General features: G+C 36.4%; 2 protein-coding genes across 3 annotated transcripts in view; both read left to right on the plus strand.

Moving 5' to 3' along the window:
* The window catches only part of LOC139982439 (uncharacterized), a 92828-nt gene that overhangs the window by 62892 nt on the left and 9909 nt on the right, over positions 1 to 20027 (plus strand). For both annotated transcript variants that reach the window (XM_071995309.1, XM_071995308.1), the window contains exons 8-10: positions 12240 to 12445; positions 16639 to 16709; positions 19802 to 19899. In XM_071995309.1, coding sequence (XP_071851410.1) covers positions 12240 to 12445; positions 16639 to 16709; positions 19802 to 19899 — 375 coding nt within the window. The remainder of the gene's footprint in view (positions 1 to 12239; positions 12446 to 16638; positions 16710 to 19801; positions 19900 to 20027) is intronic.
* Positions 1209 to 10705, plus strand: LOC139983006 (uncharacterized). The gene is made up of 7 exons (XM_071996322.1): positions 1209 to 2003; positions 5601 to 5803; positions 6978 to 7071; positions 7771 to 8027; positions 8569 to 8801; positions 9266 to 9425; positions 9950 to 10705. The coding sequence occupies exons 2-7, from the start codon at positions 5602 to 5604 to the stop codon at positions 10087 to 10089; spliced, it is 1086 nt and encodes a 361-aa protein (XP_071852423.1). The 5' UTR covers positions 1209 to 2003; position 5601; the 3' UTR covers positions 10090 to 10705.

Genomic DNA, 20027 nt, shown 5'->3' on the forward strand with positions numbered 1-20027 from the left:
TGCCAGTATATTTCTATGGGGGGGGGGGGGTGATTGAGGGGATTAATTAAGGGTCAACTTATTGAGCCTAGAAGATGAATGATCGGGCATAGAAGTGTTAACTTAAAACAAACAAAAGTAATTTAAAGCTAATGCATTGATTTGAGACCCATAGCAGTATAATTCCACCATTATTACCCTCCCCCTCCTGATCACTTCCCATGTCCCCATCTATTGTTATTAAACTGGCGCAATGAAAAGAAGGACTACTACAGTCTGGAAATCCTGTTATTGTATAAGTTTTATTCAATCTATAACAAAAAGAAAGAACACATCCACTATTACCACAAGGTAAAATGCTAACAATGTTTGAAAAAGGAAAAATGTGACTGATCATCATCCGTGTCTCGCATACACAAATAAACACCAAACTCAGAGTATATACCAATAAGCAATGACTTCGGTAATGTTATATAATCGATAAACAACCAATTGACTGCATTAAAAAATGACTGCCAACTGTTTAAATGGTGGAAACACCATCAACATCCCAGTACGCATCACACTGGCGGTCCGCTGGCGTAAAAACGCTGGCGGTAAAACGCTGGAGGTCCGCTATCGGACCGATAGACATTACTGCTTGGAAAAACCCAGCGTAATGCCGACAGCGGACCAACAGCGTATCGACGTCGTAAAAAAGCCGGCGGTTACGCGCTGGAGGTCCGCCATCGGACCGATAGACATTACTGCTTGGAAAAACCCAGCGTAATGCCGACAGCGGACCAACAGCGTACCGACGTCGTAAAAAAGCCGGCGGTTACGCGCTTGAGGTCCGCCATCGGACCGATAGACATTACTGCTTGTAAAAACCCAGCGTAATGCCGACAGCGGACCAACAGCGTATCGACGTCGTAAAAAAGCCGGCGGTTACGCGCTGTAGGTCCGCCATCGGACCGATAGACATTGTTGCTTGGATAAACCTAGCAGAATTCCGACAGCAGACCGACAGCGTAACGACGTAGAAAATTTCCCAAAAATTGTATGTTATGAAAGTCATTATGCAATTTACACAAGCACACATACACATTGACCGTCGGGTCAGGCTGTCCAAATCTTACGTTTCTATATGAAAGTTTAGTTAAAGATGAGTTTCTATTAAACTATTTTACCTGTTCTTTTTGTATATACTTGTTCCTGTGGAGAGAAACTTAAGAATACTTGGATTTTGTGTACTATATAGGACAGGTTTAGGTGCGGCTGGGCTAATACGTAATTAGGCAACCGCTGGTGGTCCGCTAACGGACCGATAGATATTACAGCTGGCTTGTAAGTCCAGCGGAATGCCGACAGCAGTACCGCCGGAAGGAAATATTGGATAGCTTTTGTGCAGAATTGGCGGGAAATTACCTTACCACACTAGCACAAACAAAATAATAGTTTTGCTATAAAACCTATATTCTCCAATAGCTTTAAGGTAATTAAAAATTGAGCTAACAAAAGTTGTTAAATTTTTTTGCTTACCATCCAGTGTAATATATATTATCATACACTACATATATTTGAAGGGGAAAAAATAAAATAAAACACTGATCGAACGAGTCTGACGGGTACCGCATGAAGAAATGTTGGCAAGCATTTGGAAAAATGGGCGGGTAATACCCTAACCACAGGAACACTTACAGAATAATCTTTTCAACAAATTCAAATTCTGAAATAAATATTTAGCAATATTAAACGTAACAAGCGATTTCCAAATACTTTAATAAATTTCAACTATCCAAAGAAGTATTTATTATTCAACAATTTAGCGTAGTTGAGAGAAAACAGTTCAGAAAACATTTTTCACTGATCGAACGAGTCTAGTATAACTGGCATCCAATCGCTAAACCGCAATGCTCAGTGTCTTCAGATATAGCAGCTAGTTTGAAAAGTGGTCGCTTTCGTAGTGCGTTACAATTCTTTCGACGTTGGATATCCTGATCTATTCTTTTGAAAATCCTAGCTGATACAAATTTGCTTAAGAGGTATGTACCTTTTTTTTCTTATTAAGGGTTGACAGTTGTACATAATTGATTTCGCAAGTATTTGAAGTGACTATTTTTTTAAATAAACTTAGACGTAATCTAGCGTTAGGCTAGAATGTATCGCTATAAGTTAATGAGAAGCCTTTCGCGGTGTATAAATTACACCTAGCCTACATTTGTAGGTTTTCATTATGTTAGGCTAAGCCTAAGTTTTACGCAATAACGATCACACATAAAGGTAAACTAATGATCTTGCTTGTATAATATAATAGCTAGGTTACACAATGTTATGCCGAAAAATCTGTTTGCCGACTGTATCAGAAGAAAACTGCTATCTAGGTTAATACTGTAAATAATAGTAGCCTAGATGACTATGGAAGGAATCCTATTTTTAAATATCATATTCCTAAATACTACTACTAGGCTAGGCCTAATTTTAAATCATTTGGTATGTTACAACTTACAGTATTGAAAAATCCAGGTCATCCATAACTTTTGAGAAATAATGTACTGTTTAATTTGTATATAGGCCCCTAGCTAGGTCTAGTTAAAAAGGGTAAAGACTCAAATGATAAAACTTTATTAGGGAATATGTATGGTTGTTTTTATCAGGAATGGGTTGGTGGATAATTTTTTGGGGATTTAATGTTTAGTGCTTAGGCTTCAAATGTTATGTGAAAAATTAAGCTTTTTGGAGAACAATAGATCATCGGCATTAAAGTTCAATGTTTACTTCCTGTGGAGTATAGTGATACCAACCATGCAACATGATGATGAAAAATATTCCATATCTAGCCTCTACTCTCTAGTCTACTAAAAAATGGTGGCTGCCTTATCTCCTCTTGTTGCTTTTTTCTTGGTTACTGTCAATTTGCAATCATTGCATTGGGTCTATTCCATGTGCTCAGTTTCTGGTGAATCATTCTGTGCATGAATTCCAAGAAAATAACCTCCTATATTGAAGTGATCCTCGGTTAAAGTGAAGTTCATTTGCCCAAAAGCTGAACTGCCCCTATTCTGTGTCTATACTGCGTGCCACTATTTAACTCTATGGAAAGTTACTTTAAAGGGTTAAAAGTTTACAGTGTTGTGGGGAACTGTTTAAAATTCCTTGGCAATAAATCATTGAAAGCACAGTTAGTGGAGGTAGTTTAGGTTCGATTTGCCCCTCTTGTATTCCCAGGTGAATTTAATGGCAATGAAAGTAGATACAAGTTTGAGAAAGCGGAGGGTAATTACCAGTTATTATTCTCTTTAAAAAGCTCTGCAGACAAAGTAACTTTACAAATTACATGATTTGTCTGCATTTGATGATGTAGATTTGACCTTATAGGGGCACTGTAGGAATTGGAAATGAAATGGAATTGACATTAAATTCAATTGAAGTGGCGATTGTCATTGTAAGTAATGAATACAGAATAAAGGTAGGTTGTTGTTTTTGGGTGTTTTCTTTTGCAGTATATTAACAGAAAAAATGGACCTTTCTGAAATCCCTGGGCGAACTAAACGAAGGAAAATACAAAATGAGGTTGATGGGCATGTCAACACTATTTTACAAGAAACATGCAATAATGATTACAACAACTTTGAGCTGCATGATGACACAGTTGAATTTAGTGAAAGAATTCCAAGTAGTAATACTATTCTCACTTATTATCCAAAGGATGATCTACCTAATGCTCCTTCATCTGAAAATAACAGTGAAAGGAGTACATCTCCAGATATACAGGATAATTTACACATAGATGGTGAAAGGTGCAATTTTGGTGAACATGAAGATTTTAGAGAAATCCCTAACTCATCATCGGATACTGATGTTGCTTTCAGTGACACTCCAGAAGATACCTTACAATTAGACCTTTCTAATTGGGCTAGTCAAAACGGAATAACTCATTCATCTCTAGCTGAACTCTTGGAAATACTCAGAAAACAACACCCACAGTTACCGAAGGACCCCAGAACGCTACTGCACACTAAATTGAATTATATTTACACTTTAGTATCTGGTGGTTCTTACTATCATTTTGGAATTGAAGAAGGCATCTTAGCAATTCTAAAAAGAGTGGATTTTGATGTTTATTCTTCCTTAGAGCTTCAAATAAATGTTGATGGGCTTCCTCTGTTTAAAAGTTCAAATGATCAGTTTTGGCCAATTTTAGGAATGATTGCTAATTGCCCCTTACGAAAGCCTTTTGTGATAGGTTTGTTCTATGGACAACATAAGCCGCGTAACCTTGATTTCCTCAATGCCTTTGTGGAGGAAGCAATACATTTGAATCATGAAGGAATTACATATAATGATAATAAATATCATTTCAAAGTCAGATCTTTTGTGTGTGATGCACCAGCACGTGCTTTAATAAAAAATATAAAGGGCCACAGTGGTTACAGTGGATGTGACAAATGTGTCACACGTGGAGTGTATTTAGAAAAAGTAACATTTCCAGATACCGATGCTGCAAAGCGTACTGATCATTCATTTGAAAATATGTTAGATATCAATCACCATCATGGTCCAACTCCATTGTTAAGACTCGGCATAGGGATGGTATCGTGTTTTCCACAAGACTACATGCATCTTGTTTGCTTGGGTGTCACAAGAAAACTCATTATGCTGTGGATGAAGGGTCCATTGAAAACAAGATTAGGACCACGTGTTATAGATGGCATGTCAACTTCATTAATATCCCTGAGGTCATTTATTCCTTGTGAATTTGCTCGAAAGCCCAGGTCTATGAGGGAATACTTACGGTGGAAAGCAACAGAGTTTAGGCAGTTCCTTTTGTATACAGGTCCAGTTATCCTGCACAGCAGCTTACGAAGTACTCTATACAAAAATTTTCTACTACTTTTTGTTGGAATCTTTATTCTGATAAGTCCGTCTCTGTCCGTGTCACATTGTGATTATGCCCATCAATTGATAGTCCTATTTGTGCAACATTTTGGTTCTGTGTATGGCAAGAGCATGTTGACATACAATGTTCATTGTTTATCACATCTAGCCAGTGATGTTAAGCAACATGGATCCCTCGACAATTTTTCAGGATTTCCATTTGAGAATTTTCTGAAATCCTTAAAAAGACTAATCCGCAAGCCCACATCACCACTGCAGCAAGTTATCCGTCGATTGTCAGAGCAAACATATGAGCCCAAAAAAGTTGAAGAGAATGATAGGCTCCAGAAACCGCATAATGATGGTCCCCTGCCAGTTATTAATCGATGGCCATGTTTTCAGGATAAAGAGCTCCACATGGAAGATTACACGATAAAACTTAACGAAGCGGACAATTGTGTACAAATTGACAGTCAACAGTCTCGACACATAGTTGTAGTACAAAACATATATCGCAGCAATGATGTTGACTATATTCTAGCTCGGAAATTTATGAGTGAAGATTCATTTTTCACATATCCATTGGACTCATGTATATTAGGGATTTATACTGTGTCCAATTTGTCTGACCAGTTGCACGTTGTTGCAGTCACAGACATTGTTAACAAGTATGTACTTTTGCGCCAAAAACAGCAACAGATAGCCATTCCTCTCCTGCACAATATGTAGTTGTGAACTTATTTACTGTTAACTTTAATTTGCAGTATGGAAACACCAAAGTATGCTGTTGTTGTTTTTACTGAGGAAGATGGAGTCAGCATGGTACCAATAAGCTGGTGTATAGATGACAGTAATTGCTACTGGCCACCATATAAGTCAACATTAAGGTTCCAGAAATCTGTAAGGATGGAGGAAACCCCAGGCGCCAACTGGACGACTCATGCTATTAGGATATTGTCAAGAACTGGTAAGTACAGTTAAAAAACCATTTATTTCTGCAGCAATGTGTTGAATATACAGCACTGGCTTTCTCTTTAACTCCAGTTGAGATTATAGTTTAGGAAAATCAGCAAATTTTGCAGATTTTATCACAATTTATCTAATTTTCCAGATCAGGATTTTCAGGAACTAAGTTAGAAGCCAGTGAGTTGGGGGAACAAATTGCAGTTATGAGGTCAATTTAAAAACAAGAAAAATTGCTTAAAAGTTCTTAAATTTCCTTAAGATGTAGTTCCAGGCTTATGAATTACCCATGCAATGTGGGAACAACTTTTCCAGGCTGGTGGGGGAAGTTGAACAGGTACGAACCCCAAACAGAGAGACTGTATCTTTAAATTGTACATACATACACACAATGAAAGAGGGGAAGATGGGAATGGTTTTCTACTTTTCTTAATCAAATCAAACTTTATTCCCTTTTTAACATTTGAGTGCAAATAATGCATCCTTGGAATACAATACACATAAAAAAGTATATATATATATATATATATATATATATCTATATATATATATATATATATATATAATTTACATATATATATATATACACACATACATACATATACATATTTATTTATTTATTTATGAATTTATTTATGATAATTCACATACTAAAATACATGCACCATCTGCAAATGGTCCACACTTTTTGGATTCCAGGAGCCATATTTGAAGCTAAATTGCTAATGGACATCTCTCGAACAGCTTGTGACAAAACTGACATTAGAATTAAATTAATTGTGAGATGTGTTGCTGTCATTATTGATCTAACATGGTGTTACTTAATTGTTGTTTTAATTATCTGAAATTTAAATAAATCAGTTTATTTTAAAGGTACTACATGTGCGGTAGTTAATCAATTTGCTAGCTATTTAAATATGGTCACCCTTGGTTTAATTCCTAAACTGTTTTTATTCCCACCAAGGAGGAATATTACCTCACTGGGACATTCAGTGTGTTCATGTAGAATGTCTAAAAACAATTTGGAGAGTAAAGACCTACAGAAAAGTACTTTTGAAACTTCTAGCAGTTATAGCATGCAATAATTTGGAGCCTGTAAAGACTACCTTTAACATGTTTCCATATCAAAGCTGAAGCAAATTAAAGGAATTATTAATGTTCTTTCCTGTTTTATACAGATTCATACGATAAGGCTCGCATGCAGATGATACGGGCTGAGGACACATCAGACTTGCAGTCAGATGCTGAAACAACAAATAAAAGACGAAAGAGGTGTGTATAATTTATTTCAATGGAATTCAGATACGGAATCCGTTTTTCCTATGCTGTAAAACAATACCTATAAATGACCCAGACTTGACAAAGTACCCTGTGTAGGTCAACAACTTCTTGACACAGTGAGGTTTTTTATTGTGTTAACAAGGTGTGATAACATATTCTTACATGGCTACAGTATTCTTTGCCAAACAGTGATAACACAAAAATCCAGATACAAGGAAAAAGGTCATATGGTGCAGAATAACTGGTAAAACTAGGTAATTTTTACGACTGTGACAGATTGATTGTGCAATCTCCAGAAACTTTTTATCATGGAGGGTGCCATAAACCTGGGGCCAATACAGCAGACTATTAAGTTAACAGACAGAATGCTCTGGACATACAGTACTTCACAGTTGTGTGTTGCTCTCATTTCTGATAGGGATAGGCGTTTCAAAGGATATGTTCCAGAATGTTTTTAGTTGGATAGAATGGCAGAATTGTGAGTTGATGAATAATTTATGCCTTACATGTCAATGATTTATTTAAGTTACATGAAGTGTGCACTGCTACAGACAGACTTAAATTTCAATTGACTTTTATTTCATAAATCAACTTTAAGATGTATTATTGAATATTGATACAACTCCTGGTCCAAGTTGAATCTGAGAGTCGACCAATGATAGGTTTTCATAAACTTTGCTTTTCCCCTAGGGTGAACAGAAAATATCTTTCTTCGGATGAAGATGCTGATGAGGACAGCAATAATGATAATCTAGTCGCTGCTCCCAGTCCACCTTTACCACCATCAACGTCATCTGTTTTGTCGACTCCTTCACGCCGAGCATTGCTATCAGCGTCATCCCCAAATGACTCCCAGCCTTCTTTGAATTCTTCCTATGCAACTTCTTCTGGTTTTGCAGAAACACCTTCATCAGGATATTGTACAGAAAGTAACCTTGCCATCAATGGTATGTACATTGTTTTTATAATAAATAACTAAAACAAAAGGCGTTCTATAACAAGCAGTCTGCGGAACATGTTTGCATGGCAGTCACACAGATGTCATCTCATGCATAATGGAATATATGCTATTGATGTGTAAAAATAGCCTATATGGTTTACCCAATCAATGCTCTAAAGATATCATGTAATATTATATATATATATATATATATATATATATATATATTATATATATATATATATATATATATATATATATATATATATATATATATATATATATATATTTATAATGTTTTTATGGATGATAACCCTGTACATGTAGCGGTGTAGTGACGAACATCTTTATTCCCAAACTGATGAAGTAATATAGTACCTTATGTTTCTAACTTTCTGCAAAGTGCCTTCATTAGAGGTACTGTAATATATAGTGTGTGTTTTATGATCCTTCAAAGAATCAAACACATTTTATGTTCTATAGCATATATACTCCACTCATATTTTTAATGGTTGATGTACTCATTACAAATTGACTTTTCGTTACAGCAACAAACCGTACCATATTGAGGCTGTTAACTGAACTTAAATCGGACGTTAAAGAACTAAAGCAGCAAGTCAGGGTCAACAATATGCTGCTGAAAGACATGACTGTAGCAAGACCAGAGGAAGATGTAGAATTTGTTCTACCTGAAGGAATAACTATTCCTGTGGGATCTTTGGAGGAGTTAATTAACCTAGATGACTGTATTGAAACAAACAAGGCTTTGGAAAGATATTTGGTAAGTCAGAATAAAAATGTAAGGAAAGTAATCAGAAAACATATTTTCCAAAGTATAATGTTAGTTTATCATAATAAAATTGAAACCAGTCAGGCTTTAATGTGTCAGTGGTCTGTTAAAAATAAAAATATTTCCTGAGGTGCTAATTTCCTTTTCCTGGGAGACAATTAAAAACTCTAAGGTAGTTACAGACATAAAGGCATCTAGGTAACAAGAGTTTGGCTAGAAATTCCTTTGCCTTGCGGAGCATCCTACAAAAGTTGGCTGTTTAATCAATCTTGTTTTGATTGGACTAAAAAAGGAACATTGCAGCACTGCATTGCTAGTTTCTCTTAAAATATTGATAAGAAAACAGAAAAGAAGCCAAGGTGTGGGATGAAATAACATAACTTAAATATTTCTGTTTGTATAATAATAACTGTAATGGTTTCTGATCGACTTTTCTTTCTTTTTGTTGTTTGAAGTTAAATAGACTATCAATTCTTGGTGGCAACACGTTGAAGGAGTGTGTCAAAAGAATCCTGGGGGATGTATTGTCAAATGCAGTTGCTACCAAACTGAACTGGACAGGTACAACTGGGAAAACAGCCTTTGCGAAGCTACATATGAGGAACATAATTGAGAGTGAGTTTATGTACATTTTTGTATAAGCAGTGAGTGAAAAGAAACTTGAGTTGTGTGAAGGGGGTTGTGCATTTGACTTGTGGAACAGCCAAGTTTTCAATGCAACACCCGATTAACTAGGATTCTTGCTTTAATTTGCATTGAATTCTGCTCATTTAAAAAGTTACTACAAATATATATTAACATAACATGTCTTGTTTCAGATGCAGCGGTAATTCAGCATTCAGCATTGATTTTTAAGTTTTTTCACCCTATGATTTTATTGACCAGTCCATTGTCACTTTCTATATACCAATTTCCCAATTGATGGACCAAGATTTGCAACAGTAATGCATGTGTTCAGTATAAAATAGAAGGTGACTGTCAAAGGCAAAGGTAATATTTAATATATCACTGAAACAAGGTGAGTTACATAGTTTTAGTTTAACCAATTGTTTTCATAATGTGAGACTCATTATTGCCTTCAGTTTACTGCTTGTGTAGATGCAATCTTTTATAAAGTGTAATATGTTTCGTATTAACAGAAGCTGTACGAAGGAATCAAGCAACTGTCCAATCGACTACATCTGACATTCAGGCAGCGGTCGTGAGATTTCTGAAGGGTGCATCTGATCGTGAGGGAGGGCGAACATCTCGGACTACACCACAAACAGTTGACGAGTGAATTTCTTTAGTGCTGTTGAAACATTTAACGCTGAAACTCATTTTTTCGCTTTGTAATTTATAGGCATAATAAAATGATAGCAACTTATTTCACTGTGTTAGTCATTATTTCTTAATATGAAACCGCATGTGAAATTCAGTAAAATCTGCAGGTGGACCAACAGCTCTGTTCTAGTAGTACTGGCGAAGAGTAGGCTGGCAAAGACAAGGTTTTGCCTACCAGGTTGCTGGGGGAATACCAGATTTGGGCTAGCAGGTCGCCAGAACACTGGATATTAGGCTTGCGGATAGCCAGCGGCTCTCTCTGACAGAATGTCAGCGGAACACTGGCGGTACACCGGTGGTAAGCTGGCGTTTCTCCGGCGGTCTGCTGGTGGTACACCGGTGGTAAACTGGCGGTACACCGGCAGTACTCTGGTGTTTCTTTGGCGGTTTACTGGTGGAAAACTGTCGGTACACCGGCGGTACGCTGGCGTTTCTTTGGCGGTACGCTGGCGTTTCTTCGGCGGTACGCTGGCGTTTCTTTGGCGGTACACTGGCGGTACGCTGGCGTTTCTTTGGCGGTACACCGGCGGTACGCTGGCGTTTCTTCGGCGGTATGCTGGCGTTTCTTTGGCGGTACACCGGCGTTACGCTGGCGTTTCTTCGGCGGTACGCTGGCGTTTCTTTGGCGGTACACCGGCGTTACGCTGGCGTTTCTTCGGCGGTACGCTGGCGTTTCTTTGGCGGTACACCGGCGTTTCTTCGGCGGTACGCTGGCGGTACTCTGGCGGTCTGCCGGCGTTGTCGCCGGCGGACCGCCGGATTTAAGCCGGCCAAATCTCTGGCGTTCCGCCGGCTTTCCCCGCCGGTGGACCGCCAGTGGTGCAGCTGGCGGGCCGCCGGTGGACCGCTAGCATGATGTTATCTGGGATACCAGTACAGGTAACGTGACATACCGGTGGACACTGAGTCCTGTAACAATACTGACTTGAAAATTACCCTAGTACATTGGAAACAAACGATGACTGCTTAATTAACGAGCATTTCAACCCAAACCCATCACAAGATTGCCTGAACTTGAGTAATCCACAAAACAGTGAAACCTGTATGGCACACCAACTACTCCGTACTGACAAAACAAAGATGTTATGGACCGGTGCTACACTGAACCCACTCCCGTGCTAGCATTTGGCTAGCTTCAACTCGAACAACGACTCTCTGGAACATTTTCTAAATCGACAACACGTCTCATCCTAACATACATAATATATATGAATTGGGGAAGATAAAGTACATAAGTAACCCTCGGTAACAACCTAGCATTATTCCCTAGATAACGAATACTTTACAAAGCAGATTTTGATTAATACAAATGATTTAACACCTTAACGTCTTCTCAAAACAAACAATACTCACTTCTTGGCAGGATAAACCAGCAACTCGTGACAGAATCAAGCCCTCGCGGGATTAATTACTGTAAAACTGACAGATACTACAGACAAACAAGAGTTCGCCGTAGTCAAATCTTTAACTGAACTGAAGCTATCGACAAGACTCGACATCGACAACCTTTACAAACAACCGAAAACTACGGAAGCGCTGAAAAACTATAGTTACGTGAATCAAAATAAATCAATAATAAAAGTGTATAATAAACCCAAACTGTACAACGAAACATAAACTAACCCTGATTACACCTCAGTAAAGAGAAAATTGAACACCTCTACAAATTCAGGTTTCAATGTACAGTATTGCAGTTTTGTTCTTACCCGAAACTAGAATTACTTACAACTGAACAGTAAAATACCCCATACCACTAACAGAATATGTAATACAATCCCCCACCCCCACCTCACCTTTACCCTTTACCTGAGCCACTGCACACCCTCCTGTTTACCCTTCTGTTCAATAATCTTACAACACTGTGTCTCTTTACAGTATAGTAATATATTAGTGTAACTGTGCACTTACACCAAACACACCCCCTTTACACCAATTTGAATATTAAACTGACCCACTATAACCCCCTCTAACCCCAGGACCATTAGTCCTTCATTAGTTATAATAAAAATAGTCAACTCATAAACATTATTGTAAAATAATACAAAAAATATTTATTTTATTATGATATAATTATTAATATTATATTTATTATTTACTTTCCTTCAGATTCCTATATACTGTGTGAGTCTATACGAGTCCTTTAACAAGGTTGATGAAGATGATATTACTCTCTACTCTGGTCTCTCTCTACCAATCATAACATCAATAGAGATGATGAGCATACAGACAGAGGATGGGAGAGAAATGAATAAACATGAAGTTAATGGAATATTAAACTATCTACAACACTCTCAAAGATTCAAGGCACTGGTGTAAGTATCATTAATAACTATGTAAATAATATTAGTAATTAATATTATAACTAATTGATATTAATGATTTAACAAGATAGGAATGATTAATATTGTTAATATTGAATGATTACTGAAGGTTTTTTGATAGGTTTAGAGAATTGTAGAAGTAAAACAAATAAATGAAGAAGAAATTGAATAAAGAAATCAACTTCCAATGAAAGAACAGTCGTTAGGTAAGGAATAAGATTAATGGGAGAGTAAAGTAGAGACTAAATGAGTCAGAAAAACATAAATTTAAACAATAAATTCTTCAGAAAAATGAAATTTGTTGAAATAATAGGTGTTATAAATTTGAAATAGGAAGCTCTAGCTTAAACTCAAATACAATAAATCTAATTGATAATTAACAAAAGTTAGGATGTAATTAGACCAACTAGATTAAAATATCATCATCTTAGAGTAAAATAGATAAATTTGCCAAAAGTCAACCCAAAATAGTAAACAAAAACAAACTTTGATATTCAGATTAACAGAAAACTTTTACAGGAGATTAAAAAAGAATCAAAACCAAAAAGACAATCAAGTTTGAATGTTGGAGCTCAATATTTTCCTCTTTGTTATAATTGGTGCATATTGATGTTAAAGTTAAGAGAAACACAATGATATCAATTAAACAGATTGTAATTGCCTTCATCCATCCATATGACTGCTCTCAAGCTTCCCTTATTCCCCTTCCTACCCCCCTCCCACCACCCTGCTAACAACTACCTCTATGCAGGACCACTTGCCCCATTTTCATAATCTATGATTATAGCACATGGGTTACCTTTTTAACAACACCCTTCACTCCACCCACCATAGTTTTCCTTCCATCACACAATTCTCATCCCTCCCATCTGATCAACAACATGTCTTCACTTCCTCCAATCCTTTCACCCCCCCCCCCCCCCCCCGTGCAACAAAATACTTGATGTAAGCGCCTTATTAACTATCCCACATAACATTACAGTTAATCCCCACACAATAGAAACCAATAAAACATCAGTCTGTATGTAAACAACATTCAAAAAATATATTCTCATTTATCTCCAATTACAGTACATACCAATATAAACCCTCCCTCCCCCCCCCCCCCCACCAACTGCCACTATCCTCCATTTTCATAATCTATGTTTATGGCACATGGGTTATATCATTAAACAATACTCCCAATACAACCACGTCCACCTTCCCCCCACACCCGCACACACACCCTTTGCCCACCATTCCCTCCCTCATGCAACAAGACAGTGATGTATGCATATTATTAACTAACATTACAGTATTCTCCTTTTACCTACAAAACCACCTCACCACCCTACGATCCCCTCTGCCCCAACCCCCCCCCTCTCTGCACCAATCCTCACTGCACAAACCCTCCCCACCATCCCACCCCCCAAGCACACAAGGCAAATAACCCTTCCATTATCTCTATATAGTTACTATTACCATTTGCAAAAGCCAACTGTAAGTCCTATACTCTACACTGTGCAGACATTCATCATATATCTGTACAGTAAACTATTTCTACTATTTTCTACTCAGACAGTACACATTTTTTCAATGTTAAAAGTCTATTGAAATTATTCCATCATTTTCTTCCTCAAGATGTACACTAATCTTTCCTATTACTGACACTTTCTTGCTAAAGATGTACAGTAATTTTTTTCCTTTACTGACTTTGACTTTGACTTTCAATAGTTTAACATTTTCTTTTGTTCAACACCTGTCAATCAAATACTTGAACAATAGAATGAAAAGAAGTTGTGTTCAATAAAATAGACGCGCGCGCGCGCGTGTTCTTTATATAACACCTGGAATCTACTGACAAACAAGTCCCTGGAGGTTGCTATGGATACATCTAAACACTGTCTAGTTTGAGGTTGTGCTTTTTTGAAGTCACTTCTGCTTCATGATTCACTGAGTGTGTATAATTCTTGGGTATTTAAAGTTAAATTAGAAGGATTGAGAGAAAAATAGGCAATGTATGAAATAGATAAGAAAAGGAAACCAAAAGGAAAACAAGTTTATAGGAAAATAAACAAAAAGACAAACAAATTAGAGCAAATTGTGATCAATGTGTAAAATATTTAACAGTTTAATTATTATACATATTTATTTATTAATCAATATATAAATTTGGTTTTTGTTCAAAATTTAGGTATTTATTTTACTACTATTATTTTACCATGCTAGTTCCAAAGGGAAATCCCCAAAACAAACCAAACATTCTTAGGAGCTATTGACAAAGCTGTTTAGTTTTAAGTACTGTGAGTAGAATATAACCAACAGACATCACATTCCTTATGTCTATGTGTTTACCACTGCTGTTGTTATTTGAGGGAAAGTGGTGAATGGAGTTGTGGGGTTACATGGGTATCTAGGGTGGGGGGGGTGGCAGGTTCACTAAAATCAACCAACCTGCAATGACCCAGCTCTTCACTCTGCCCATCACTGAGAAAAAGTAAGGAAAAGGAGGGGGGGGGGGGGGAAGAACCGTGAAAAAAGAAATGGAAATACTTTTCCATTAAACAGGCATGAGACTCTTCCGCGGAAACGCGGATTTCCGATTTTTTTTTTTTTTTCATTTTCGCGTTTTTTCTCGTAATTCGCGTTTTTTATCATTTTTTATTTATTTTTTTATTTAATCTTTTATTTAATTTTTTTTTTTTTTTTTTTTGCCGTACATGCTGGACTGTGAAGGGAAGGAACACCGAATTTGACCAGTGGTGGAATCAAGTAGCACAAAGCAAGCAAAAAAGCCTTTTTTTGGTTCAAAAAAGCTAATGGATAAATTATACAAGCAGAAATTCCACACTTTTTTTGGCGAGTTACGTGATGTGATAGATTCCATCTAGAGTCCACCATTTTGCATCTAAGCCCTCCTTACCTGACAAAAAAATTCTAAAGGGGAGGGGGACACCCCCTCCCCTTAAACCCCTCCTCCAGGGCGGCAATAGATAAATTTCAGATTTTTTTTCCCCGGCTCAGTCTCATCCCTGATTAAAAAAATAAAAAATGAGTATAAATATCTGAGAATGGTGAGGGTGAGGGATGTAGTGTTGATAAATAATATGAAACAGACCAACCTGTTAATTATTCACAGCTATGTTATTATTATTCTATATAATTATGAGTTGTATTATAGTTAAATGTGATTGAATCTGTGTTCTTTCTGATTGTATTTCAAAGTATCAATGTAGTTATTTTCAGTGAAGTAACTTTTTGTTCTAAATTACAGCCTTGTGATTAGTAGTTACTCGTTAATAATCTACTCTGTTAGTGGTTTATCTATAGCTAATCTCAGCTCTACATTCAATGTCTGATGTCTATGGTATTACTGTTAAGAAGGTTGAGTATTAGCTACAGTAGGAATGTCTGGTTTGTTGTGTCCTAAGGGGGGTGGGGAGGGGATGGTGGGGGTGTATTGAGATGGCCGGGTGGGATATAAAGGACTTCACTAGGGTGGTGAACATACAGTTAATGGATATCAATCTATGTGTTGTCAAATTACTTTGAAAAGATAATATAATTTTGCATAACAAACTTTAATTAGATCAATAAATCAGTACTTGAGACTTATTCACTTACATATTTGACCAAATGATGGTGGGGGTTTAGGAGGTATTAGAGGGGGGGGTGGTGGGTGTAGGAAGGAGGAATGTTGGACACACTGAAGGCTTGTATGCCAGGATATTTACTGAGTGTGTGAAGAGTCTTGTCAGATGATAAATATAGGGTCAACCTTGGGAATCAGGATGTAAAAGTAGAAAATGTACTGTCCCTTGATTCCCTTTGCTGTCTAGAGAATATCCTCAAATTTAGAAATTGTAATTGAGTAGTTGTAATTTATTTTTTTAGCCTCCCTTTTTTTGAGACAGCTTGAATGTAATTAAATTGTGAGTTTTCATTCCTGACTCACATATAAAGGCAACGAAGATCATGAAAAGTTTCATAGCCAGAAATTTTTGGTATTGTTGTTTTTTGGATATTTCCGACAAACTTCTTCTTTCTGGATGAGGTTTTCAGACTTTGGCATATCCTTAAAACATATAACCATGAAAACACTTAAAAATCCCCCCCCCCCCACCATATCATCTTACAGTATAAGCGCCTCATGTGTGACTTCAATATAAACAAAGTCATGTATATCTTCTTTTCTTTTTCATCAGGTTTAGTCGTTGTCTGCTGCCCTCTTCTATTCCTTCATCTGCTCTGTCTGGCCTGAAATCCGATATCAGCGGTACGTAACAGTATTGATTGTGAATTTGTTTTAATTGCAAATGATGTAACAACTGTTTACATATTAAATAAACGTATTGGGTGATCCACCTCATGAACTTTTATCAACCCATTTTATTTAATTGAGAAATAAAAATAGATTGAATAGTCACTGACAGTAAAATATTCCCTCATCAGCTAATCACTAAATATGAAAACCTAGAGTTAAGGGTAGGACTGAATTTCTATCTTTAAGTCTAGCTATTAATAACCTAATGAAACCATTCCCTTTCTTAATGAACGTATTTTAATTCTATAGTATTTGATGAACAGATTGTGTACAGCAGTGTTTGTTGTAATTTAGTTCTGAACCTGTATCTAGTACCATGCTCAGTTCTACATGCACAGCTTCCAAGTTAACTTGTGACAAAGGTTTTCAGGATGTAATGTTTTTAAATTGTAACTTTTAACAATATCAACATGAAACCACAAAGAGACTCAAAAATTAATTATCTCCACATGGATAACAGAACACTCTGAAGAAGAAAAAAAAACATGTAGAAATGAACCATGAATGATATATGACCTCACTTAAAACATCAGAATATTACATAATTTTATTCAAACAAATAATGTAACCCTCTCACCAACATTATTATTTTTATGATTTCATTATTCTTTTGGTAGGAAGAATGACTAAACTGTTTATTTTGAGGGGAGGGGATTGACCAGTTAGTGTTTATCCCATTAAAGCTGCATTTCACATCCAAGTATTAATCACAGTGTGGTGAGCTGGTAGTGCAATGTGTTTAGATTATTAGAAGAAAGGTAATAATGACACTGAAATGATGAAAATAAATACTAAATGATAAAGATCACTAATAAACAAGACAGTCAAAAATAAATAATGCTACATTCAATTTTATTCATAGAACTTCTGTGTTTTGTATCAGACTGAATGGTTCTTAGCCTTGTTAATGTCTTAGTGTGATTCATGGTGAGATCCAGTGATGTGTGTATACTATGGTATCTTACTCTTCTATTGTTTAATAATTTGTTTTAAAGGCACATGATGTAAACAACTCTTTAGATTTAATGGACTGATTCAGAATTATTCAATGAGCATTTATCAAAACCCATTAAAATTAACTGAGAACATCAAAACAATAAAAAGGTCACATTAAAATATCACTCCATCAGCTGAGTACCATAAGTATCTAAAGATGCAAATTATACTAACATTGAATAATGGATTCAATTTATACCATTTTCTTAAACTAAAATTGAAAAAGCTTTGATATTGTGGATAGCTCAGCTTCATTTTAACAGTCCTTTGATCAACCTGCAGTATATGACACCTGGGCATAATGTAATTCCATTCTAGTACTATGCACTGGTCTGTATGCAGCTTACAGCTGCTTCCTAGTTTACTGGTGCCCTAGATCATTTTCATGATCTAATACTCTGGATTGTAAATGTTTTGATGATATGCATTACAATCCTCCAAACGACCTCATCAATTAACTGTCTCACTAACGGATTATAGTAGCTCCAACAAACTACAAATACACAACAGAATCATGAAAGATAACTGTATGCAGTAATATATTGGTAGGGCTCGGTGCAGTCACTTGTGAAAGTGTCATTGAGGGTGGCCGGAATGTCATATCTGGGAGAAGAGGGGAGTGGGGGTGGGAACCTGTCTCTCTGTATGTGCAAAGTTTCAATGCCATGGATTGCTTACCTAGTTTTTCATTAAAATGCTAAATGGAATTCAGCTTAATGGATTTGATGTGGTTGTAAAATATTACTTCAGGAAAGAAAACACTTCTGAATATGTCTGATTTCTCAATGACATTGCTTAGTGTTGTATCTGAATTGTAACAATATAAGTGGTTATATGACTTAATGATGAAGATAATGAGCTGAGTTCCTCAAAATTGTCATCATCATGTTCTCTTTTATTTTAGTCTGGATATGTATTAATGATAATATGAATTGCCAGTTTTAAATTCCGAGTGTTCTATGTGACAGTACATGCATAGTGTATACTTACAAGTATGTTATGCTGGGGTATACACAGGGTACATGATACATATCATATACTAACAAGTATGTTATGCTAGGGTATACACAGGGTACATGATACATAGTGTAAACTAACAAGTGTGTTACGCCAGGGTATATACATGGTACATGATACATAGTGTATACTAAGATGTATGTTATGCTATGGTATACTCAAGGTACATGATACATAGTGTAAACTAACAAGTGTGTTATGATAGGGTATATACACAGGGTACATAATACATAGTGTATACTGTGTACTGTACTGTGTACTGTATGTTGACTGCTTGATAACGTGATATTGCTACAGTGGTTTGACGGCGTGTGTGCAGAAACAACGCTCACGATAGCTAGAACGGAAGGGATGCTGTACACCAAAACAATACAAGCCACTGTTCTAGTGAGTGACAGTACAGATAAACAATACAGTTCACTGTGCTACGCGCGTAGATACAGGCAAATTGTTGGGTCACAGGTCAAACTAGTTGCTAAGGGGAGAGTTCATGAATATGGATTTCGCCACCTTCCCTCACACTAACAAGTGTGTTATGATAGTGTATATACACGGTACATGATACATAGTGTAAACTAACATGTATGTTATGCTAGGGTATACACAGGGTACATGATACATAGTGTATACTAACAAGTATGTTATGCTAGGGTATACACAGGGTACATGATACATAGTGTACTACAATTATGTTATGCTGGGGTATACACAGGGTACATGATACATAGTATATATATACAAACAAGTATGTTATGCTATGGTGTACACAGGGTATATGATACATATTGTTTACTAACAAGTATGTTATGCTAGCTCTATGGTATACACAGGGTACATGGGATCTCAGGAGGAGCTGCAGATGTTTGAAGTTACCATCACATGTTTATCATTAGCTCACATATTTACAGTGAAACTGATGTCTTACAGTAACATATCATTTTGTGTTTGTGTTCAAAAGTATTCTTTCATTATTTTTACATCCTGTTTTTATCACCATATAACTTTCTCTTTTTATGTTTCACTCATTATAGTGTTCTGGGAACCTTACGGATACGGAAAGCGGACTTATGAATTGAATCTCAAAACTGGTCGTTGGCTGCTGAATAGAGAAACTGCTGACCTATTACCTGTAATTATCTAATTTTTATTTGGTCTCTGATAATTTTAATAATATACACAAGGGTTACTGGTCAGTTATGTATTACTCAGATGTAAGGAAAGTAGCATTTGGCTGGACAAGAGGCAATTGGTTATTGA

The sequence above is a fragment of the Apostichopus japonicus genome, chromosome 16, assembly GCF_037975245.1.
Source record: "Apostichopus japonicus isolate 1M-3 chromosome 16, ASM3797524v1, whole genome shotgun sequence".
Lineage (NCBI taxonomy): Eukaryota > Metazoa > Echinodermata > Holothuroidea > Aspidochirotida > Stichopodidae > Apostichopus > Apostichopus japonicus.